The sequence below is a fragment of the Phodopus roborovskii genome, unplaced genomic scaffold (genome assembly GCF_943737965.1).
Source record: "Phodopus roborovskii unplaced genomic scaffold, PHOROB, whole genome shotgun sequence".
Lineage (NCBI taxonomy): Eukaryota > Metazoa > Chordata > Mammalia > Rodentia > Cricetidae > Phodopus > Phodopus roborovskii.
The window spans coordinates 4,268,154-4,294,461 of NW_026126682.1; the positions used below are offsets into that span (position 1 = coordinate 4,268,154).

General features: G+C 38.5%; 1 protein-coding gene across 1 annotated transcript in view; it reads right to left on the reverse strand.

Annotated features, from left to right (window-relative positions):
• The window catches only part of LOC127214162 (ATP-dependent translocase ABCB1), a 144,267-nt gene that overhangs the window by 48,789 nt on the left and 69,170 nt on the right, over positions 1-26,308 (reverse strand). Inside the window, exons 2-6 of the mRNA XM_051174549.1 lie at positions 21,685-21,755; positions 18,209-18,257; positions 6,949-7,111; positions 2,798-2,849; positions 567-758 (exon numbers count right to left, since the gene is read on the reverse strand). Of these exons, the coding sequence (XP_051030506.1) occupies positions 567-758; positions 2,798-2,849; positions 6,949-7,111; positions 18,209-18,257; positions 21,685-21,749 (521 nt within the window). The 5' untranslated portion in view covers positions 21,750-21,755. The remainder of the gene's footprint in view (positions 1-566; positions 759-2,797; positions 2,850-6,948; positions 7,112-18,208; positions 18,258-21,684; positions 21,756-26,308) is intronic.

Below are 26,308 nucleotides of genomic sequence, written 5' to 3' on the forward strand. Positions count from 1 at the left end.
GGAGGAAGGCTGTTAGTTTCCAGTAGGAGGTTTCTCATTAACAGTATTTTGCGGCCCACATGACCTCAGAATACAGACATAGGATGTTTAAGACTATTCACTGTTCTCTATGAACACAATTCTTTGAGTTCATTGCCTCTTCTGTGAAAGCAGAGGCTTCCCTACCCCCTTCCTCCCTCTCTCCCTCCTTCCCTCCCCTCCCTTCCTATCTCTCTCTTTCTCTGCCATCCTCCCTCCCTACCTCCCTCCCTCCCTGGCAGGATGGCTGGTGCTCAGTGGGATGGACAGGCCATATTGTTGCTCCCCTGCACATCGCTGCTGTGCTAACTCTGAATGCTTCTTGACTCTGCCAGTCTAATCCTTCATTGAGTGCCAGTCAAGCAGGAGCTCCATCCCATCCCTGCCAGGGCGCTGTGATCAAGAAGCTGTGTAAGACACAGGTACTGCTCACAAGGGCTTTACTCTGCTCAGTGATGCACCATCACTCCTAACAGGGCTGGTGGTATCTACCTCACGACTTTAAGAACAAGACCATACCTGACTTCAGCATAAAACTAGGTACTCACTCTGTGAGCCGGGTGTTGAGCTCCCCAACGTCATGCACGTCAAACCAGCCTATCTCCTGATTCATTATAGCATGAAAAAACTGCTGTCTAATTTTGTGTATTTGTCTTCCAGCTGCCAGGCACCAAAATGAAACCTGAATGTAGGCAACGATGAGCACACCAGCACCAATCCCGGTGTAATAGTAGGCGTACCTGAAAAACAAGAACACTGTACAGGCTGTTTTCTAATCGGTCCTTCTTTCTGAACACAACTGAGCCTCACTTCTTCAGCTATCTGGTATACCACCATCCTTAGCAAACCAGAAGGGGTTGTGAGGACCAGAGCTGTAACTGTCAGCATCCACCTATATCTGCTGCAACACAGAAGAAGGGCTTGGTGACAAATCCCAGTTCTTCACTGAACTACCTTGTAAACTCAGGCAGGATGCTTAATAACCAAAGTTTCAATTATGTATTATAAAGAAAAAGGGAATGAATAAAATATGTCTGGAAGGTACTCAGGCCATGATCTTGTGCATAATAACTACTAACTACTCAGAAAATGCCAGTGATTTTTGAAAGGTCATTAGTGTACTAACACATCTGTTAATGTGAACAGTTGTAGTCTTGTCTGCTTTAAAAACAAAAAACAAAAACAAAACAAAAAAAAAAAAAAACATCAGCCTCAATTGATGAAGCCTTTAGTGTGGTCTCTGCACCTTGGGAGAGGGTAAGATTTGATGGAACTTGTTAGAACATAGAACCAAGAGGTAGAGATGGTCCCCTGCTGTTTTGAACTATTAGTTTAGCAGAGCTTTGGAGGAATGACAACAGAAAATTGATAGTGTTCCCATGTTACCTACCCAACTGGGTATTGAGAGCTAACCTAAAAAGTTCAATAAATTAGATGTTTCCCTCCAAGTTTAAACATTTAATCAGACCTTTTAGAAAAGGTGAACAAGTGCTTTCTAGCCTTGTCTCTATATTTAGCTAAAACTCCTATGGCTTCACTAAGCACTCTATATATAGGTTAAGTAGAAACCATTTTTCTTTGTGGGTTTGTGTGTGTGTGTGTGTGTGTGTGTGTGTGTGTGTATGTGTGTGTGTGCTTTCAATGGAACTTCTGGTCTCATCCGTGTTAGCAATATATTCTATCACCAAACCATGCCTCTTTCAAGAAAAATACTCTAAAATGAACTGAAGGATACCATTTGGTATATTTTAAAATGTTCTTGACTTGCTATCTTAAAAAAATGCTTATACCAAGTACTAGGATTTAAAAATATACATATAAAACACAGCCTTTTATATTTGTCCACAATTTCAAGAGGAACTCATCAGAATGATGCTGAGCAAATCATCCTTCAAGCTGTATCTTATAAACTGTACTTATTAAAGATGTAATTCAAATATTAAACTTTAATATATATATATATATGTATATTCTGTCCAAGTGATAAAGCAAGAAGTCCAAAGTAAGTGCTATTTAAGAAGTAGAACTTATACATGAAATACTGATGTACTTTAATGTAATACTTTTATCCAATTAAGATAGTAGAGTTCCCCTGTATTAAAAATATTCCTGATCACAGTAATATTTATAAGTATTTCAGTTTCATCTTTCAAAATGTTATTGTGTCTCTATTTTGTTCACAACTATCATAGAAATCAGAGCCATTATCATCTGATTCACCAACACATACTTTTGTACATCTGTTACAAGCTAGTCCACAGACTAAATGTCAATATACATAAATCATTAACAAAATTAAAAAATCTGCCTATGTCATTTAAGGCCAGAAATAGAGTGACTCCATTTCTTCTGGGATGTTGTATTTTCCTATTTAGAATTAGATTTTGAATTTGAAGAATTTCGTTACTTGTATTATTTACCATTATTTCATGACTAGAAACAGTGAGGATACAAACCACTCACTAGGGAACTGTTGAAAATATCTATTATGAATTCAAATATATCTATCTAAATGTCTTTCCACTTCTCTAATATCCCTGAATATAATATTTTATTTTTGCAGTTGCATACATAAGTCTAACTAAGGTTCAACCTCAACTTAGTACATTTTATGATACAAACACTTTGCTTTAAAAAAAATCTATAATGGATCTTCCTTGAAAACTAATAATTGTCTCAAAACTTCCAATTTTATTATTTTAATGTAAACCATAACTATATCACTGTAACTATATCAATGCAGAAAAGAGTAATAACAATAAAGATAACATGTAATTACGTGGTCATTTCTTCCTCCAGTTTCTCAAACGCATCTGAAGCGCTGATGTTAGCTGGAACAACACAGAACAAACATAAACACTTTATGTTTCTTTAGTTCCATTAAAACTCAGCATAGAGAAATAAATAAAACTCATCTTATTATGAAAAAAAATGAGCTCTAACTGACTCAGTTTCATTGGTGTAAAAGCATTTTGACATCTGTTTAAATACCATCCTGCTGACCGTGTACAACCACACACAACCTATGTTCAGTGATGCATATTTGCTAGAAGAAACATACAGTGGCAAGTATTATTGCATGCTTGACTCTTAGGTGTACTCTAAATGTAACAATAAGCTTCCCTGCTTGCTTGTCTGTTCATTTGAGACAGGATCTCATGTAACCTAGGCTGGCTTCAAATCTCCTCTACTTATGACCCTCCTGGCTCTTCCTCTGAGTATTCAGATGTGATGCTATGGATTGAACCTAACACATAAACCCAGGGCTGCATACATGCTGGGCAATCACTCTACCAACTCAGTTACTACATATAAATTATAGTGTTATTTACAAACATCATTCAATATTATGAGATAATAAGTTTGAACTGAGTATGTTCAAAACTCTTTCATAACTTTACTATGCCTATAAACACAAATTACCACTATTCAATATTATTTTCAGGTCTTCCAAGTATACATGTATACACATACAGAAATATATTCATACAGTTTTTTTAAAAATTGAATCTCAGTATCAACTGAAATTTTTTGTTGTCTGGAACACTTTACTGTTACAAGCAATGATGCACTATATAGTGATATAATATGAAGAATTTATGGTGAATATTTTATAGGGAAAATTATCAGAATTAAGAATGTACATGAATCTTACAATCACTGCAAAATGGTTGGAGTATGGGGAAGACTCATAAAGATGAATCTGATTTGACATGTATGGAAAGTAAATAAAAAACCACTAATTGGAATGAACTGAACTAATGAGAATGAACTGAAAGTCTAGCACATATGAAGAGGGAGTGAAGATGGGGTATGGGAATGTGTTGTGTGATGTATGGAGCAGGATATACAGTTAGAAACATAGTCTGAACTAGACAACTAGGGGATATAAAGACAGACTAGCAAACGTGAAATAGTTTTGAAGTTAAATGGATATAATCAAACGTGTGACCTGGGAAGCTTTAGCACTCAGCAATGTATAATTTTAAGAAACCTCAAAGAGGTGGTCTAGATAAATTAAGGAAGATTATGAGTTCAGTGTTGAACATCTTCTGTTGTAGCAGCTGTGCCATTTAACTGAAGATGTCTAGTAAGTATCTGGAATGTGCCTGGAGGGAGTTCAGACATAAATACTGAGGAATTATATTTGGGACCCTCACACAGAACCAACCCCCATCCCTTCTCCACCTTTTATTCTTATAACTGTAACTTAAGAACAGCAAAGACATTCTGGGGAGGGGATAGAAACCTTTAGGGTTGGAGAGTAATGGAAAGAAACTTGAAGCAAGTCCCTGGGGACATGCCTCTGAAGATCCTCTTGGCCTTGGGCTGGCTCTGCACACCCTCATGTGTCTGTGTGTGTCCCTCCATCTGCTATTTCCTGGCCACAATGAGGTGAACAGTCCATCTTCCACGTGCCTTCTTGCCACAACAGTTTCCACTTTTCCTCAGCTCTAAAGCAACTGATCCAACTAAACATGGAATAAAATCTTTGAAACTGTGAGTAGAAATAAACCTGACAATTCCTTCCTTCCTTCCTTCAAGTTCTTCCTCTTAGGTGTTTGTCACAATGAAGGAAAACAGATGAATATATATGAATGTAACATGCTTACTTGAATGCTGCTCATCAAAAGTCAGTTCTTCTAGCTTCTTCCCAAACTAGTTCAAATTTCAACATTTGAACAATTTCTTCATTGACAGTTAAGTTCAACCTCTGTCCCTTCATACTGTGTGCACAGTATGTCTAGTTAACAGCTCTCACTGGTAGAGCAGTGTTTGTATTTAAACTTCACAGAAAACTGGGTAAGGTTAGAAGTACATGCGTCTGTCTGCTGAACTACTACAGAACCCTGAAAGATGAGATTATGCCACTAGAAGCCAATGAGACAGCCAATCAATCTCTGCTTGGCTGAGGTGGCCTAAAGGTGGATTCTCAGCTACTAACCTGTTTCTCCCCAATCAAGTGTGAAAGATACAAATTCTTTAAATAGCTCATTCACTTTCCTGCTCTCATCTTGTTTCTTGTGAAGCAAGTTTCTCACTTCCCAAATCATGAGAAAATTGAGTGCAAAACACTTTTCACCCCATTTAGACATGTTGTGGTTGCAGTTTCCTGCAGTCAACCATGAGACTGTAACACCTCAGGTCGTCACAAAAGGAAGGGGTGAGAACAACACTGTAAGGTATTTTGAGAGACAGACCATGTTCACATAGCTTTGAATGTAGCACATTGCTACATTTATCCTATTATTATTAGCATTAATCTCATTGTGCTGAATGTCCAAATTAAACCTTATCATGACTGTGTATACATATGAAAATATAATATATGCAGGTTTCTGTACTATCCAATTGGCATGGACTGCATGGTGACCCTTGCTGCTTGACAAAGTTCTAGTTTCAACAGTGCAGACGCTTTTACTTTCATTTTTAATGATTCCCACTGCTAATGTCCTTCCCTTTAGGAACTTTTGTTCAGGGTTGGGTAGAGGATGAAAATGTGTACAATGTATCCTCTCTAAACAAAATAATTCTTTGGAAAAAGAAAAACCCCATCATCTTGGAACCAGGAATTCCATTGTATTTTACAACAACAGGAAAGTCAAAGATTTACTAGACACACCTGACCCCGAGGATGAAATGCCTACAACTCAGATCCAGAACCTGAGGCCACAAAGGGCAAGAGCTTGTTAATAAATAAAGAGAATTCAGTGCAGTATAATGGGAAACGAGTAAGACATCAGGACCTTCCTTTTGTGAGTATTATGAGGAGGATAGGCCCATATAGTAAGACAAAGAAACTGTAATACAGTGTCTTCTCCCCAGAAGAAGTCTTTCCCTAGGGTCAGACATTTGGATAAGGTCTCCAATCCCTTGGGGGCTTGAGGAAAGTCCCTGCTTGACAGAGCAGTCATTCTTGTCTCTACTAAGAGGAACTTGTGGCCCTTCATTAACATATGACTGGTGCCTGTTGTCAAGATCAATGCTAGATTCCTCAAGCCACAGCCCTGCTCACATGTGCCTTGTCTCCTCTGTAATCCTATGCAACTAACTATAATGTATGAAAAGTGTATCCCTTTTTCACTTTAATGTTGCTGGCAACCATCCTGATTCACCCTCAGATCCTGTCCATATCCTCTTTCTTCCCCACCCCCCAGCCAACTCCATACATCCTCTTTGGGACCTGACCCTCCCCTCACTGAAACAGGTCTCTGGCAGTCCATGAAAGGATATGCTATCCTCAGAACTTTCTCACACTCTGCCTCCTCATGTGCTCACCTTTGAACTCTGACACTCTACCTCTTCCTGGTTTTGAGAATGAGCTGTTGCACCTATCTTACTCAAACATTTCCTGAGCACTGGATCTCATCCTTTCTCACAAATCCTTTCTAACAAATCTCTTTATCCTTTTCTTGGTCCATTTCTCCAGTCCTGGGCTTTCTCCCACAGAGCCTAACTTATAACAATATACAAAACACAATTGCTGATATTTACTACTGGTAAACTCTGCTGTACTTCCATCTTATCTTATTTGAGAGTGATTGTATTCTTCTAGTTTCTAGGGTTAAAAGGCTTTACAATCATCCTAAAACCTTCTCTTTTTACCCACAGTCAGTTTGCCATAGTGTCTTACAATGAGCCCTGCTTAACCACTCAAGGACCTGATGAGATTCCTGTACTTCTTCCCGAAGCTTTATGAAATGTTTCTTACTTCAGAGATCCCCTCTCTATTTCTACATAGCTCTGCCAGCACTTCACTGGTCACTCCAATGCTTGTATCATCTTCTGAAGCTCACTACAAAAATGAGCTGGATTCCACAACCTTCCACCACTTAGACCACTAAGCACAGTAGTGCATCCACAAAGAATTACTTTGTGTTAGCGATTTCTGCAAGTTTCCAACACAATCAGTCCACAAACAATACTTACTGTAATTATTAGTAGCATTTGTTGGGATGTTTTCTACACTTGCAAAACTGTCTGTCATGTCTCCAAACACCAGCATCATAAGTGGAAGTGCAACTCCATGGATAATAGCAGCAAGCGTTCCCACCAGCATGTACAACCTGTCCAGCCAACCTGCATAGCGAAACTACAAAGAGAAGAAAATAAGAGCATAGACACTGGCAACTTCTTTTGCATGTTTTCCTCTGCTTCCAAAAATCTCTTTCAAATCCAGACTTTTCTTCAAGCTACTGGTTTCTGGCATTCAGGCTTACCTGGCCCACCCCTCGACAACCTGGCAGTGTCAGCCTTGAATGCGCACAGTTGCAAGCAGTAGCAGCCTTCAAGAGCAGAACCCTGCCTGCTTTCTCTCTCTTTTCTTCCTCTTCCTCTCTCTCTTACCCTCTCACCTGCCCCTTCCTGTGCCCCCACTCTGGTTCTCACTATCTCTGTCTCTGTCTCTCTGCCCCCCCTTTCCCATTCTATTCCCCTAATAAAGAAACCCTTCACTTGAACCCTGTTGTGCGGTGGGACTCCTTCCCACCTTTTTAAAAAATTATAACACTAACTACTAGTCCAAGATACCCTGTCTTTGCCTCTTTTCTCACTACCCTAATACTGCAATAGCATTTAAAAAAAAAAAAAGTGGGCATTTGGTTCATTTATTGAGTCCTATCTTAATTCTTCATATTGGAATAGTCTGTCTTCTCTTTTATGTGAGAGAACTATAAAAGTTATTAATGAGATTATAGCAATTGCTCTAGTCCTTAAAACTAGAGACCACTTTTTACTTTGTGGGAAAAAAATCCTTAATGCCAAAGGCCCCCTGGAAGACACCACTGAGGAAACATTTTACTACTTTCTAAAATTGTTTTTTATTAAAGATCTGTTGCACCATGGTATTATTATAGCTGTGAAATAATTTCAACATATTTGGAAAAGAAAAATAATTACTTGGATGAATAATTCCCGAAAATATTTTCTCTAAGAGGCAGAATATGGTCATAATGAATGATTATTGCAGGTTAGAACATCTCTCTAATCGTAGGCAAAATACAAGAAGAAAAGCAAGGCTTATCTGAATCCAAAGAGTGATGGAGGATGAGTAGCATAAAGAAAGGGTAAGTAAGCCCTGGGCCTGTCTAGGGGCAGTTCATACCTCTGAAGGACCGAAAGAAAAAAGTAAGAGAAAACGAAAATAGAAAGTACCGATGTTAGGATTCAGGCATTATGCTGGCCTGCCCACATCACCAGGCAGGATGTACTGGGTGGGTCTTGTGGCTGCTAAGTCACTGTGTAGTCTGCACGCAAGTACAAAGGTTTCTTTAAGAGGCAAACTCCGCCCACCTCTTTCTTTCTGCCTCTCTCTCCCCTCCCCCCTTTACTCTGTCCCTCTCTTTCTCTTTTTCTTCTCTCTACCCTCTCTCCCTTCTCCCACTCCCTTTCTTTCCCAATAAAACTTCTGTCCCATGTAAGTTCTGCCAGATGGCGTGTTTGTCCCTGCCATGGGAACTTATGCAGTCCCACCTCGAGACATATCACAACAACCAAATAACTGCAAGAGTCTGCAGACGATCCCTAAGAAAAATGGCTGTCATGTGATGTACCGTGTAGCTACAGGTAGTAGGTTTCTAATCATGGGTGGGAAACTACGTAAATGAAAAGAAGCATGAAGAGCAGGGATCAGACGACAGTACCAAAGTGGCTACAAGTCTACAGGCAGAAGCAGGTGGTTGTCGCGTGTATACAGGAGAAGTTTCTAACATAGGGAGGAAACTGGGTAAAAAAAAAAAAAAAGCCTTAGCTCTAGGCAGGATATGTAAACCAAAGTAAAGATGAGGGATCTGGGAACACAAAAACACAGAAACAGAACAGAAACCAAGATTTTAAAGCTTTTGTCTACTTCAGAATGAAACAGAACAAATCCTAAAAATGCTTAATGGTATTAACTGAAGGTAAGCATTGGAAAAACAGGGAGTAAAAGAGTTCTGGGCAGTTCTTAAAGGTACTCAATATAACAGGAGTCTAAACAAAGACAAGTTTTATGAAACAATTAGTGAAAGCTAAAGGTTGCCAATGTATTCTTTATTTTGTCTAAGCAAATGTCTTCTTCCTTAAGAAAATATAGATTCAAAAATAGGCAGAAATTATCTTTTCTTTTCTTTCTTTCTTCCATTTCTTTTCTCTTTTTTTGTTTTGTTTTTTGTTTGTTTTGTTTTGTTTATGTTGTTCAAGACAGGGTTTTGCTGTATAACCCTGGTTGTCCTGGAACTAGCTTTGTAGAGCCAGGCTGGCTTCAAACTCACAGAGATCTGCCTGCCACTGCCTTCCAAGTGCTGGGATTAAAGAAGTGTGCCACTACTGCCTGACTGAAACTATCTTCTTTTAAAGAATCTATTAAATATATCAAATATCAGATTATTCAGAATAGGAAGGGAAGGTAATTGATAGGCAAAAATTTCACTCATCAGCACCATCATCAATATTCTACCTCCATAACTTCTCACTGACCAAAATGAAAACAAGAGAGGTGATACATGCTAATACTTCCTGACTATTTAACTCAATGACAGATACAAGCCATAGGGTATATTCCAAAGATACCTAACTTCATAAAGCTTAAAGGGCAGGAGGAAGGGAAAGCAAAAAGTACAGCCAGTGTACATTCTGCATCCTTTGGCAGCAAGAGTAAGGAACAGACATAAAATTGAGCCAATGATCATTCTCTCACCTGTGGAAATCCATTATAGAATAAAGGGCACTTCCTTTTAATTTTGAAGGAAGAGCAACTATTCAGAAGCAAGATGGAAAGAAAGAAAAGCAAGCAGAAGCAAGAAAGATTCAGATGGGCTTTGAGAAAATTAAAATTGCTCAGCTTCAGGGTTTGATATATGAAAGCACAAAAATAAAGCATATTAACTAATAGGTATCTTTCATGGAGATGGGAAGAGTCAAACATTTAAAAGAATGGAGAGCAGGTGTTGTTTATATTCTTATCCAGGACATGCTATCCAGGATGTAGAACCCTCAAATCTGAGGCAGTTTTATAATGGAGTCATAGGAGTGGCTTAGGTCATGTAGGAAGAGTAGGAAGAGTAAAGACAAATCTGGACACAAAGCAATGGAAGTAGAATGTTAACTTTTCTTGACCTTGAAATAAAAAGGGGAAGAGAAAAGGCAACTAGCAGATTGTGATGCAATGCCAATGGGACTATTTCAGGATACCCTAAATTTATAGGTAAGCCAGTCAAAGAGATAAGCAGTAAAATCATAGGAAGTAAAGAGAGGTAATATCCTACAAAATAAAGGTAACAGAGGAAAGGGTATCATCTGTAGAAAACAAAATTAGTAAGTGGAGCAACACAGTTCCATGATGCCCTATGATTCCTTTCCATTGCTAGGGGAGGGGTATACAAGCTGTCATCATCACAGTAAACAAGTGGTCAAAGAACACCATAAACAAATGGGGAGTACCTAAGCATTTGATGTCTTTAGAATTATGAGTCATAAAGAACACAACATTTCCCTATTCAATTTGTTTACTAAAAATGTTTCTTATGAATGCAACAAAACATTTAGATGTAATTTCTATATAGAAAAAGCCAAGCATGGAAAACTAAATCTAATGATGTCACAAGGAGGTGATAACTAGATTAGCAGGTGGGACATTCTAGAGGCCACTGGTCTATCCCTTTCAGGCCATTCTAAATAGAAAACAATGGATTATGTCACCAACTGTCTCATTTTGAACAAATCAACCACAAAACAAAATTATCTAATAATTTGGAAAAACAATATAAAAATTATAATATTAACAAAGTATTGCTCATTTTTCTAAGCACAATAAATATATTTTACAGGAAAATTTCACAGAAAAACCTTTGAAATGAATAAAATGAGAAGGCTATATATGAAATAGCATGAAACTTGTGGATGTAACTGAAACACGACCTGGCAGTATGTTAATAATTATTAGCAATGCATGAGGGGTATATGAGTCTGAAGTTTCCTGTTCTATCCTATTATATTTGAATTTTTTACATAGTAAAACAACAAAGAGAAGATATTTCCAAAGCATGGAGAGGTATTTCTCTTCATCTCAGACTGGAATGAATGATCTAAGAGCCAATTCCAGCAACAGAGATAGAAAGATAAATCAGCTTTCTCTTATTTCTTTGTGACTTCTGGAAGAAAGGGTGAGATCTGAAGAAAGTAGCAACAAAATGTTGAGTAGGATGAAAGCTTCCAGCAAATTTGTTAGGAAAGAGACTGGGGGTGGGCAAGTAGAGGACCTGTTTATAACCTCGAGTCTTGCAGGGAACATTGCAAAGGGGGCAGAAGACTGTAAGAGCCAGAGGACCAGGAAATCTGCTGAGGTTGTGTCTCCTAGTACTGACGGGGAATTTTACTCATGATAACTCAATAAGACTTGCCTAAACAAGACCTGAACAGGGACAACACCTACAAACATGCTAACGTGGATGGAGAAAGTCTCTTGGGGGCCTCACCTCCAAAGAGCTATAGGCTACTAAGGACTGCTGAGAGAAGGGGAATTAGTCTTTCCAGGGATGAACTCTTAATTGGTTATCCAATTGGTTAAGTGGTGAGTCCTGAAATCACATACATACAAACAATACTAAATGGACTCAGCAGGAAGAAGTTATACATCAACGTATATATAAACAATTAAGTAACCTGGCCAGGAGGCCAGGAAGTTCAGGGACCGGCATACAGAGGTGGCTAGGGAATGGGGGGGGCATTATGAAATTATATTATAATGTAAAGAATATGAGCCTCCTGGGCAAACTAAGAAACCTCTGACAGTGGAACTAGGATGGATCCCTAGTTCCTAGGGATGCTCGAAAGGACTTTGGGAGCATGTTCCCCATAGAGGGGTACTCCCTTAGCCTAGAGGCAACGGGGAGGGCCTATTCCCTATCCCAGATGACTTAACAAATTTTGATAATCCCTCCTGGAGGGTATCACCCTCCCTGTGCAGTGTGGGAGGGGAATGTGATGGGAGAGAGGGTCAGGGGGGCATGGGAGGCAGATAGGGAGGGAGAGGGAACTAGGATCAGTATGTAAAAAAAAGAAAAAATAAAAAAAATAGAATATTCTCACAAAAAAATTTGAGCCTCAGTTTTGGTATAAAAAAATCACACAGCTGTTACAAAAATTACTGTGATGCAGAAACTTTTATCAAGAAGGTAGTATGAAATATAAAATAACTCATTACTATAATTGGCTTGCAAACATAACAATAAGAATTTACAGTCAAAGAATAAGCAATGTATCAGGTGCAACATAAGACTGGATAAAGGTATTACTAGCTATAGTTGAAGACCTTTAAAATTAAAAAGGAACTGAAGAAAAAAAAATGGTTGGAGGCTATCAAATAGGATAGAGAAAGTAAACTATGAACACAAAATAACTGGTATTGAAAGCTAAAGGTGAATCATCTCAGGGAAAAGTACAGGCAGGAAAGTACTTTAGGTAATATTCACAAAATGATTAGCAATGTGACCATACTGTGGCCCCTGGGTTAGAGAGGAGGATCAGTGGGGGTCATTCACACATTCAACATTTTAAATTTGTTTGACAAGGTATAATAAGATTCACATTTGGTTCTAAGTACTGATAATAACAGTGGATAACACAGGTCACCTCCCTTTAGAAATCTTAAACTGTGTGCAGTTGGTAATTAGAAATAGATATGGTTACTATCCACTCAGTGTCTAAGTACCTATAGTACCTATTAAGGCTCTGGATACTGTTCTAGATCTTTGAGGAGTAAAAATGAACAAAACATGAAAACACCCCATTCTCACGAGCACACATTCAGGAAGAAGAAATGTCAGAAGCAAGGAAGTGGTTAAGCATTCAGAGGTTATAACTTCAAACTCAGACGGGGTGACAGACAGGTCAGTGAGTTTAGACTGGCAGGTTGAGAGTATCTCTAAGATGAGATCTCAGTAATAGGAAGGATGAAGTTTATTGTGTGGGGGTCTCTTAACAAACAATTTAGGTGGGAAGAGCACATGCAAAGATGCTTGGGTAGATATGAGTTTGGCATACATGTAATGACGCTTGAGTAGACATGAGTTTGGTATACATGCAAAGATGCTTGGGTAGATATGAGTTTGGTATACACCAAAAAAAAATGAACACTACAGTAAGAACAGAGAAGGCAGATCTTACGTGATTAATTCATAAATAAGACAGGCCATACCATAAGTGATTCATATATTAGAAAACAACTTGGTCTTTACTCCAAAATTTCCCTTAAGTAAAAAAAGAAAAAGCATTACAACCCTAAATAGAGAAGAAAAGCAGTACAACATTTGAAGGAAAGGACTAAAGTGATCTCATATGACTTTGGTGGGTAGGTCTTGAGAAGTGCAACCTGGAGCATGGATTCTAGAAAAAAGAGTGGCTGAAAGAATACGATCTTGCTAGGATTGAGACAAAGGCATGTCACTCCTAATATCTAACCCTGGGACCCTGTCTGTGAATATGCTTTCTTACATTGTCTGACATGATACAATAAACCAAAGATGTTATGGATTTGGGAAGATTATCGTGGGCATCCAGGCAGACTCACTGTAATCACAGAAGTGCTTCTAAGACAGGTGGGTGCTCAGAGGCTAGAGTGACACAGGAGGAGACACAGGGATGTAAGCTCCCTAGAAGCTCAAAATGGGAAAGAAACACATTCTTATGAACCTCCAGATGGAATGCTTTTAGTTCACTCTAGAACCAGAAGAGCCTAAATATGTTTGTCTTAAATCTATCTAATGGCATTTTCTGTAACAGAATGAATGCACAGCATCAACAAAAAGAAGGAATCAGAAACTGCAATTGAAAGCAATATATCTGAGCCCATGACATCATAGACAGGAGCTGTCTTAAGAGGAGAGAACCAAGGTCCTTACCCATAACTATAATTGACAAAGGAAGAGTATGGGTGGGGATGCTATAACTGAGTCAAGGAATACTGTCTGGGCATACAAGGTTACTAAAATAGAAGGATGACTGGTGCATAGGAAAAGGAAGCTGAAGAAGGATGAGTGATATCAATTGGTAAGGCACATAATTGTAAGTGGATAGAAGACTGAGAAATAAGGATCAAACCCAACTTGAAAATGTCTGTATAGAAGCAGATGAATGCCAATATCGTCAATGATTCAGGGGATAAAGAACTAAGAAAATCCTAAAAGGCAAAGGTGACTCAAGAAGCCAGAGGTTGGAAGAAACCACACTGTATCACTACAGAAACAATTTGGTGGTCAGGGAAAAGGGCAGCTGCAAGGTCAGACAGTTTTCAAATGCCCACTGAATTGAGTACATGGTAGGAATAAAAAACCAAGTTCCAAAACATTCAAGCTAATTGGCAACAAACACTGAAGAGACTTACAAGTGTAGGGAAACTCCATTCAGAGACAGGGAGGCTACGGAAGAAAAGGACAATAATAGCTATGCCTGGCCTAGAGAGAAGGCAAAAGAGGTGGGAACTAAAGTTCAAGTAAGCAATGTGTTGTAAGAACTGGCCCAGGTATGCTGGCTTACACCTATAACCACACTATTTCTACTAAGAAAGAAGGAATATACTTTACTTTCAAGGCAGATTGGACTACACAGCAAGACTTTGCCTAAACAAACACACCACAAAAACTGGGTACCAGTGTGTTAACATGAAAAACGGAGGGAGCGATCCAAGTTCAGGTAGGTTTACAAACATGATTGTTAATGTTATAAAGGTCAAGGAGTGGCTATTCATATAACAATAAAAGTTCCAGGGTAAGTAAGAGGATCAGGAGTGGAAAGGAAGACACTAAGCCAGGCAGCAAAGTCTTCACAAGCCAGATGGTCATAAGATAACAGTACTAACAAAGAACTCTTCAGCTTCAGGGAGGTTACATATTAACCTGTCATAAGCTGTCATAAACAACTATTTTTAAAAGTTATCATCTACTTGCATAGCTGGGCAAAAGTTGGGCTTTCCATTATAATAGTTATGTGACTGTGACTTGTGGTTCAGTACTTAACTTCTTCGTTTGCATTTTGGCCAGCAATGCACAAGGACAAGAGGAACTCAAACATCACAGGTTGAAATCAAATAATGCATGGAAGGTACTTACAAATGACTTGTTCCTGACATGGCCAGCATGATCTATCAAGAGCAATGGTGATTAATACAGTGCATAATATAGAAAGCTTAGGGTCAAATCTGCCATAAATGATAACAGAGTGTGTAATCTTCGAGGAGTTCACCTTGTAGGAACTGGAGACAACTTGTGTTTTGCCTGCTTTTACTTCCACGTGTCAAGTTTCCCCACTTGATTTCAAGTTTACTCTACATTTGTGTTTCCATAAAGACTAAAATTAGGCCTGAATTAAAGTGAAACCTAGTATAAAATTTTGAGTGAGTTATTTTCTTTGTGAATGTTCTCTCGAGACTCCTAAGTTCTCCTGGTAAACACAAATGAACTCTGGGAGCAGAAAGAGTGCAGAAATGCTTAGAAAGAACTGCTGAGATAGTTGATACTTGGTTGGCATCTAGAATGTGGATCTGGGAAGGTTCCATCATTGCAACTGGTAACTGTAGCCAATTTGCAGTGTGGATTATGTTGAATGACTTGCTTTCCTTATAATCTACAATTTTGGTACCTACTGGATAGAAGGTTCCTTAATGATCAGCCCCCAGTGAAAACCTCAGCACTTTCGCTGAGGCAGTCCACTAACAGAAACCATTGTGTATCTACTGTTACAACTTCTTGCTGCCACTAACAAAGCATTGTGTATCCACTGTTACAACTTCATGCTGGGGAAATGGGTGTTCAGGGTGGGTAACTCTAGGAACTTGTGTCTGATGTCTTCTGAAGCTGACTCCATGTGACTTTTGTTGTTAGTAATTTTGCTTTGCATTCTTTTGTTATAATAAATCTTAGCTGCAGAGAGGTGGTATAATGGACAATGAGGTTTATCTGAGATGGAATTATTGCTAATTGAGTATGTTACCCAATCTTAGCCGTGAGTATGGTAACATCCTGAGTTCTGGGTCACCCTAGTAAATAATTAGTGTCAGAGTTCTTTGAAATTCCCAATACACATGATTTACTCTTACCTAGAAACTACTAATAAAGCATTGAAGTAGTATAAATTTTTACCCTAAAACTTTCTGGTTATATCCCTATGTTTATAGGTTTTATATAGAGGTTATGGTCCAGTTTTCTACATCAGCTCTTTGGGTCAAAAGAAAGACACCTGTAATGACTAATTTTGGTTGTCCAGTTGACATCTGAGAAGAAGAACCAAATTGTAGAACTGCCTCTGTCATATTGGCCTATGACCATATCTGTAGGGCAGTTTCTTGATTGGTAAGGAAGACTCATCCCACCATGAGTGGCACCATCCCTAGGCAGTGTGTGAGCTAAGAGCAAGTCAGTAAGCAACTATCCACCATGGCTTATGCTTCAATCTCCTATCATGTCTTCCCTCAGTGATGAACTGTAAACTGAAATAGGAAATAAATCCTTTCTTTCATATGTTGCTTTTTAATCAGTGTACCTAGAACTACACCTAAGAAATTCATTCTCATCTTAATAGATGGTGGAATTCAAGAAAATGCTTAAGAATTACATGAGTTTTATGGGGTGGGGGTGTAGTTATAACAATGTCTGGTAGATACTGCTATACTTGTGAGATTATTATTACTTTAATTCAAACTTTATATTTGTGTATATATGTCTCTGTATGTATCTCTCCCCTCTTTCTCTCTCATCTAGTATGGCTTGAATTCAATTTTGGTAGCACTAACTCTGTATAGTTAGGGTACATTTTCTGAAACATGAACATATCAAAGCTTTAAGAAATTATAACCTATAAACCACAATAAGTAAACTACAGGGATAAAAATGCAACTTTTTGGTAGTATATGCTTAGCATGCACAAAAGCTGAGTGGATTCCTGTCACCAAAACAGAGCAAAAAGGACAACAACAACAATCCAAACAATAAGACAGAACTATGTTAATATCAAAATAAATATATAAAATTAAATTTCAAGTTTCCTCCTATGCGAGAGTATAAGAAAGGAATCTTTAAAAATAAGAACAAAATCTAAAACAAAAAGCTGTCATTCGGTCATTCAAGAATTATGGTGACCTGTGGGCTATGCTTACACTCTCAGTGCCCTCTAGAGATAAGGGGATCATGGATTCAAGGTCATTGTCAAATACACAGGGAGTTAGAGGCCAAGATACTTGAGATCTTGTCTCAAAATTAAACCACTAGCAATAATAATGATAAGAGCAAAAAGAGGAGTGGAGATGTGTAACAAAAGCAACCATATAAGAACAAATGTAAGCAGAGGAAGATGTAGACAGCATAAGATAACCAGAGTCTTCAGTTCAATTCATCAAACTGTTTTCCTATCTACATCTATTTTTATATTGAATATACACAGATATACTTTACATGGTACTTTTCCAGTCCTCCACACTTCACAACTCGTCTAGTGTGGAATGGATGAATTATAAAGACAGTGCTGCAATACTCAAATGGTTGAACATTCACCCAGGTTCTGGTGCCTGGACAGTTCATCTAAATTTTCATGGATCCTTAGAAAAAAGGAAGTGTTCAAGGAAATGGAGATCATTAAAGAGAAACAAAATCACAGCTATAAAATTCCTATCACATTTCCAAGTGAGTTTTTTTTTTTTAAACTTCCAAACAACTAGCATGAAACCAGAAAACTAAGTAGTTACATAATTCTTTCCAGTTCTACATTTTCAGCTATCCAGGACAGAATAATGGCATATGCTAAATCATAGTAATAAATAAGCCATTGCTTCCTTTTATTATTAGAAGTATTTGGGACTTTGACCTTGCCAAGTTGTAAAGAGCATTAAAAAAAATGGCATGCAATGTACCCATCTCCTATATCCAGATGACAAAGATCATGACAAAGAAAGATGCCTATGGAGGTCATAGATCACAGAGACTGCACTCATAAGGAGAATATGGAATTAGCAGGAGGGTGTGCCTGCTAATTCAAAAAGAGTGTCTACTTAATCACAGTTCATATGTTAAGTTATAAACAGCCTTCCTTTGAAAATAGGAGAACTCTAATCTAGCTTTACCTCCTCTTTACTACCGTCTCCTCGGAAATACTAAACAGATGAATTATCTCTTTTCTAGGGAGAAGTTAAATTTGAAAATATTGTAGTAAGAAATTCAAAACTCACCATTGTAAGCATACTGACCACTGGTTTCTTTTCTTTCTTCTCCTTCTTACTGAAAACACAACAGAATAATTACACAAAACTTTAAAAATTATACAAAGCCTAACAATTACTAAATCAATTTATAGAGTTTTTGTTAAATGACAAGACAAAATCCATAACAGCATGACATTTATGAGGTTTAAATGTAAATATGTTTGCAAATATCTTAGAAATCTACCAGTGTGGTTATTGATAAGAATTTGGATTTTTATGTAAACATATTCTTTGTACCTTAGATATTTCTTAATTTTTCATGGTGTGTACACACACACACACACACACACACATTCACACACTTTTACCATAATAAAAACACACTAAAAGGAATGTTTTGTTTTCATTCCAATTACAAAACTACTCATGCTTTTAGTATTGATTACCTTGATTGTTATCTGAGTAGTTGTAGTGAAAAGCATCCTATCTGTAGACTGAATATTATTCTTTCCTAATAGATCAAAGGGATGATCAGATGCTGAACACACTAGCCTAAGAAACAGAATAATTAAATCACCCTAGGAGGAAATCTAATTGTGAAAGGTTATCTGCCGCACTAAGTGAACCATTATAGAAAGAAATACAATCTAGCAAAGATGTTCTGTAAACAGTCAAAAAGCTGTCCTTCGACATAAAGGGCCAATTCTTATTTTGAACCCAGATTCAAATGACTCACTAACCCAACTATGCAAAACTGCCACCTAGAATGTAAAAGCAACCTAACCTTACAAGCTTCACTGTTCCTGTATAGAAACACTGTTAGAACAGAAAGCCTCCCTTTAAAATGCATTTTTAAATCCAAAAGGTGAATTTGACTCCTTTCTTCTTTTGACTAAATAGTGTTTAATGCAATCAATATTCAATAATTTTAGCAGTTGCTCTGCATTTTATTTTCAGACTCTCACTAAATTTGGATGTCACTAACTTGTCTAGACTGGTTGGTCATCAACCCTTAGCATCCCAGGCACACATGGCATGCCTAGCTTTTTTCATGTAGGTTTTATGGCTAGACTCAAGTCCCTATGCTTGTATGGCAAGTGTTTTACAGATGGAGCCATCTTCCCAGTGTTTAAAAAGAAAACCTTTCTAAAGAAAAAGGTCAGAGGTTACTTGCACTCAGTTTGATGCTTGACAGACAATGGGCATACTATACACAAACATCTTCAGGTTTGGTTGGTTCTATTCCATTCTCAGTACAGACCCATGCAGTATCCCGGAAGCCGGGATGAGAAGAGAACACTAACCATAAGTGGAAAAGTTTTAGTTCTCAGCTTTTTATGCTTCCATTCTCTAAAACAGATGCTATTTGGAGATGTTACACTAATATCCCAGGCACTAAGTAAGCATTTCCCATACAGTTTGTAAACAATTCTAAGGAAGGCAAACTTTATGTTTCTTTCTGGGATGAGAAAATTGCAAAAGAGTGAAGTTCCACAGTGGGAACAAACCCCAAGATTTAGACTTCCAGTTACAGGATGAGTTCCACACTGTAAGACACTTCTTAGACTTTTAAGATATTGTGTGGCTCAAGAATGTACATTTGCTCCAATTCTCAGCCCTACTAGATAATTCTCTACCCTCATCAGCACAGTCTTTACAGACATATCAAACATAATTTTAGAGCACTAGTAAAGCCTGTTCTGGGCCTTGGTTTTGAACAACAATACCATGAAACAAACAAACAAAAAACCCAACAAATCATTTGTGTGTGTGTGTGTGTGTGTGTAAAGAATATGTGTGCAAATGCATATGATCCGGGTAATACTATTATTAGTCTACCATTTTCCATCAATAAAAAATAAATGATCTTTATGTCCTTGTGTTATGAAATGTAAGTGTTGACACAGATTAAAATCAGTGGCAATGAGCAGTTCTGTAAGAACTGTTAAAGGAACAAAAAGTTCTATCTGAAGAACTGTAGGAAATGGTAGCACTAATACCAAAATGAAGATCTGTGTAGGACTGGGAACTACCATTCCCTTCCACATGGTCTCATACTCACTCAAATGTCTAAGAGTTTTATGTATGGCCACAGTTCTTTAAACGATTCTCTATGGAGCCCTGGCTGTCCTGGAACTAGCTCTGTAGATCAGGGTGGCCTCAAACAGTGCTGGGATTAAAGAGGTGCACCACCATGCCTGGCAAACTATTTTTTGGTAAAGGCGAAATTAGGCTACTTCTACAATGTGTCTTCCTTGCTTATATTATAAAGGTTTTATTATTGAAACATGAAATACACAGGAAAATGTAAAGGTTACTATATAATTCACCTAGATTCACAAATTACTAATATTTGACAATATCCATACAAAGAGTATCTTATCAGTTGTTACCATTCTGAAAATCTACTAATTTTATAATATTCATATATATTATTACCATACCTACGAAACTTAACCTAAATGTTGAGATTATGTAAAAGCCAACCGACAAAGTTCTCAAGTATGCTTTCTTTCTTCTTTACTGAATTTTGATTTAGTCAGAGCTCACACAACACATTTGCTGGTTGTGTTTCTTTAGTGTCTCTTAATGTAGAATTCCCCTTTTGTTGTGACACTGGCTTTTCTTGTGGGACAGACGTGTCCTATGGTTGTATGAGCTTCAGACTGAGCCCAGATGGAGGTGTGCAGTGAGCAATGGTATTTAGAAAGCAGGTATGTCACCAAGAGTGCTCACTTGTACTCCCCTTCTGGTGGACTGAAAATGAATCATAAAGTTGTAAATCAGCACTCTTCGATGTGCTAGGTGGCTTCATCAGGTAAGTAAGTTATAGGCCTCCGTTGTTATCTGATGACATTCTAACTTGTGGGTTAATAGAAGCTTGAGATCTCTTTGGCTACTACATCGACATAGGAATGTCAGGAAGGCTAACAATAAGGGTAGTAAGGGGACTGACAACTGCCTATGATAATCTGTAAGTAGGTCCCAGACCTGCAACATTCCTACCTCTCTGTCCTTGAAGTTCTAATCAGTTAATCAGCCTTTGTAGAATTTTGAATGCAAGCTATGGCTCTTCTTTCTGTAGTAATACAACGATTTTATATAGAAACAGCTATTGAGAGTTAAACAAAAATGTAATTTTTGCCTCTCTTCCTTCTGCCACAAACAGGTAATATCTCTGGAGTTGCTTTATCAGAAGCAAGACAATGGACCACAGCAGAGAACCAAGGCTTCATAGGGCTCAGGGGCATGGACAATCAACAGTGCTCATAAAGCCGAGGTTATAAAACTAAAAGGATGTGAGCAATGGCTGGTCTAGAGGCTGAATAGGAGCCTCATTCTGTCACACACATCTGAAGGCCTTGCTCCAAGCATAGGAGTTCCTTGCAGTGACTGGTTTATGTGTCTGGAGGCTGAAATAACAATCACTGATCATTTAGTGCAGTGCTGGAGGCTACAAACTCCAAGACCTGTCAAGGGTGAAAGTGAAACAATCTGGCTACCTCTTTCTGCCCATCTTCAAGAAGTTCTTGTCTGCTCTTCCCTTCAGGTCCTCTTCGAGCTCCATCACCACCTGGAGAGAAACCACATATCAGCCTAATACATGGCCCCAGGGTCCAGAGCCTAGGCTGACCTCAGTGCCCTGCTGAGCCCAGCGGGGGAGGGGGGGTGGGAGACGGGGGAGAGTCCAGCCCTGATGCTCTCTCAGTGCTGGGAGCTGGAGGTAACTCACCCCCCCCCCGGAATCCCGGAAGCTCCCGGGTCACCCACAATGGACCAGGTGCTGGGCTCTGGATCCTGCTGCCCTGCCCTGCCCTGCCGGGTTCCCTGGGCCCGTGCGCTCTCCTTCACCACCCGGCCCGCGGCTCAGAGCTGGGCAGCGGGATCCACCGCGCCAGGCTGGCGCCGAAAACACCTTGGGGCTGTGGCTACTTGGTCCCCACGAACTTCCGAGGCCCCCGCCCCTTGACCAGGCTCAGGCATCCCGAGCAGCGGACCCTTCCTGGAAAAGCCCACTCCACGTGTCTCTACCTCCTCTTTCCTTCGCAAAGTCCGCAAGATGTGGAACTGAGAAGAGGTGATTCTTGACCTCAGCGGAGCCTGGGAAGATGGGAGCCAAGGCTCCTGGAACTGCTACTTGACTGCGCCTGGTCTTTATGAGGACAGGGAATACAACTCAACCTCCAGCCAGGCAGTCCCGCCCAGTCAGCCAGCTTGACCAGGAGGTTAACCAGCTCCCGGCCCAGCTTGACTCAGGGATTATTGCAGGAGCAATTGCGAAACAGGTTGTATTCCTAGACGAAATTTGCTGTCTTGTTTTCATCTTGCAAAGGTCGAGTTGATGAACTCACATACCCCCCACCCCACCCCACCCCCACCCCTGCCAACCCTGAATCATAAGAGTCACTTTCTCTACACTGCCACCCCCCCCCCACACACACACACGTCCATATTTAGAGCTGGTGTATGTAGATCTGCACTTGGCCTTCTGCTGGTGGCAAACTTAAAGGACACATTCTATGCATAACATCTAATAGTCAATTAAACAATGCAGACCCAGCCCAGCTATTAATTTCACTTTCTTGAAGAGAACCCCTGTGCTGGAGCTTTTCTTTAATGTGTTTCATAGTTTCTCAGGTATATCCATTTATCTCTTTTACTTAAGAATAAAATAAAATAGAACAGAAACAAAGAGGACTGCTTCAAGTAGATAAATGGATCATTTCATTGTAGAAGTGGTATTTAAAAATATGTAGTATTTTGAACTTTTGACTATCAAATCTATGTCCTTGTTCCTTCGGAGGCATTTGAAATTCTTACAGTTCAATTTGGATTATTAAACATAACTTGTAACACATTACTTGAGTTGCTGTTTCTTCTGTGCTTACATTTTATATTTTTCTTGAGATTTTCTTCAAACAGACCAGAAGTAAATGCAGTCTTCCAATTTAAATTCACAAAGCCATTTTAAGTCCTCTGAGTGTTTTATTCTTTTGTAAGGAAATTGGTTGTTTTTTAACCTCTGATTTGCATTATTTGACTTAAACCCCCGTTACCTCTGAAATTGCTGCAAGTATTGAGAAAAAGAAAATGCTGCCACTGTTTTTTTTTTTTTTTTTTTTTTTTTTTGGAGTGTGAAAGTGTAACTTCTTCCCTCAATATATTTCAGAACTATTTTTCCCCTTGACCCCAAAATATTCTTGCCCTGACTCTTTTGGAAGGGTACCTGTAACTACTTTTTTTTTTTTTTTAAAGAAACTAATATTGTTATAGGCTTTCTAATAGGTCACTAGTTTCTTGTTCATTTTGGTTTGGTTTGTTTGCTCATTTGTTTTTGTCAGGGGAGGATTGTTTTTCAATTTTCCAATTGGCCATGCTCATGTACAGCACCTGTAGTCTACCTGGGGCAAATGTATGTCCTCACTTCCATCCTAAGCATCTCTAGTCTTGTTTATACTTCTGACATCTCTTTAGTCTTCCAAATATAGAGGTTGCATTTCTCCTATATTTGGTCCTGTACACACTTGAAGGAACAATAATGACTAACATTTCTTAAGCACTGGTCTCATTCATTCATATATATATATATATATATATATATATATATATATATATATATATATATATATATCAAACTGCACCAAGCTCTTCAAAAAGATAAACTCATTTAATCCTCACAAGAACTGATGATGTTGTTATTATTATTGCCATTATTAGTTCCCAGTGGGGGAAACAGGTCTATATCATTTGTCAAAAAACCACATAGCTGATAAGTGTCAGACCCAGGACTTGAAAGTGTCATAAAAACTATTCCCCCTTTTTTTCTTTCCTTCCTTATTTTTGGGGAATGGGTGGGCAGTAGTATCTCAACATATATTTCCATACTGACCTTGAACTTTCAATATTCCAGTTTTAGACTCTGGACTGCTTGGATTATAGGCTTGTACCACCACACCTTCACCCTTAACCACTCTACACTCTAGAACATGACTATGGATTATTGCCTTACCTTTTTGAATCTCATTAAACTTTTTACCTTATGAATCAACTTTGGAACCAACTATATGTATTGGGTTTTAAGGACTGTAACTTAGTATTATTCTCTCTATAATTGTACCTCACCTTTTCAGACCATCTCCCCAACATATCTAGGCTTGTTTCATTTCAACCAATTCATTGTACCTCTCAGGTAGTCATAAGCTATTGCTTATTCTGCGCTGTGTTTTCCTACATGTAAATCTCTCTGTGTTGAAGGCTTGAACCTAATGTAGTAAGATTTAAAGGTTGGGCTTTAGGGAAGTGGTTGGATCATGGATCTCTGACTTAATGAATGGATTGATCCTCTGAAAGATTCCTACTATGATGGAATATCGGGATTTAACTAAAATTTAGAAGATGGGACTAGTTTCAGGTAGGTCTTTGGTGATCTGTCCTCAGAAATTATGTTTTTCCTACTTCTCCCTTCACTGCCCCCCACCCCCACCTCGTTAACTAACTGCCATGATGGTCTACTTCAGCCTGGCCTGTGGACTGACATCTCTGACATCATGAATCAAAATAAACCTTTTCTACTGTGAATGTTTCTCTGAGCTATTTCATCACACAGATGTAAAACTAATATGTGTTCTCCTAAGATTTCTAATTATTCAAGTTCCTCTCATGACCTCTTGTAAATTGTGTCTCCTTGGTTTCTATAAGAATTAATTCTTCTCCTAGCTTTTCTATTTATCTATTTTGAGCCCTAACTTAATATATCCTGACAGAGGATCTAATTCACCTTGATGAACTTAGTTGACTTGAGACAGAAAGACTATCACAGGAGCCCAGTGCAAACCAAATGATTCACTTGTGCTAACAATAAAGGATCCACAATATTACAGTCCACCCATTTATGTGTAACTGATTTTTATGTGTGAAAGACATAGAACTATCTAAGTGACAAGGACATTGAATGACTGTATCCAAACTCACATCACCACCAAATTGCTTTTTAAGACACTGCATTAGAAGACTCCAAACTCTTGGCTGTTCAAGCTTTCACAGTGGGCAAAACACTTTCCATCAAGGCCGACAACATGAGTGGAATTCCCAGAACACACATGGTAGAAGAAGAGGACAACTCCAGCTTTTTGTCCTCTGACCTCTGTATGCATGCTCACAAACAAACAAATAAATACAATACAATTTTTAGTTAAAAATATAAACTTGTAAATTTGGTAATTTCCAAAACGGTTGTCCAGCTATCATTTAGCCTATAACAGTCACAACTCGAGTAAAATGGTTTTTAAAATAAAGGAAGTTAATTTAAGTGATTTATTGATATACTTTAGTCAGAGATGATTTCTACCCTTCACCTACTCCTAAATAGCTTTGATTTTAATTTGATAAATACCAGCATTTTACCTAAGGATGGGTTTTGTTGTTGTTGTCATTGTTGTTATTTGTGGTTCACATAAAGATTACATATCTTCTTATCCGGGGGTGGGAGGTGGTAGTACATGGCTTTAATCCCAGCATTCCAGAGGCAGATGCTGGAGGATCTCTTTGAGTTCGCAGCCAGCCTGGTCTACAGAGCTAATTCCAGGACAACCAGAGCTACACAGAGACATTCTGTCTTGAACAACAACAATAATAAACCAAACAAAAAGATTACATATCTTCTTATTAAAAATATTATGTGCTGAGGGTATGACATTAGCAGCAGCTTACTGAAGTTGGACTAGTAAGTTAACTACCCGCATTGTCTTTAGGGTGCTTTGGGAATTCTTTTGTCACTAAACACCTCCTCTAAGATCCTCTAATGTTATTTTTTAAACTCCATTAGAAAATCAGCCCCCTGAGGAAGGCACTGTCTTCTAAACCTGCTATAAGCATTTAAGAGACTAATAGAACAAAGGAGTAAACTTGGGCAGGGGTGACAATGAAGTGGGCTAAGGAAGGTCTAATTCCACTGTGTTCACTTTTTGCTGAATAGCTCAGGACAAGTTACTCAGCCTCTCAACCCATGGATTTCAACATTGTTAATCCAGAGACAATACAAGATCTATGGCTCAAAGAAACAAATATGGAACATTTCTAAAATTGTTTAGTATAAGGCATTATTAGCTGTATTTCCTAACAAATATG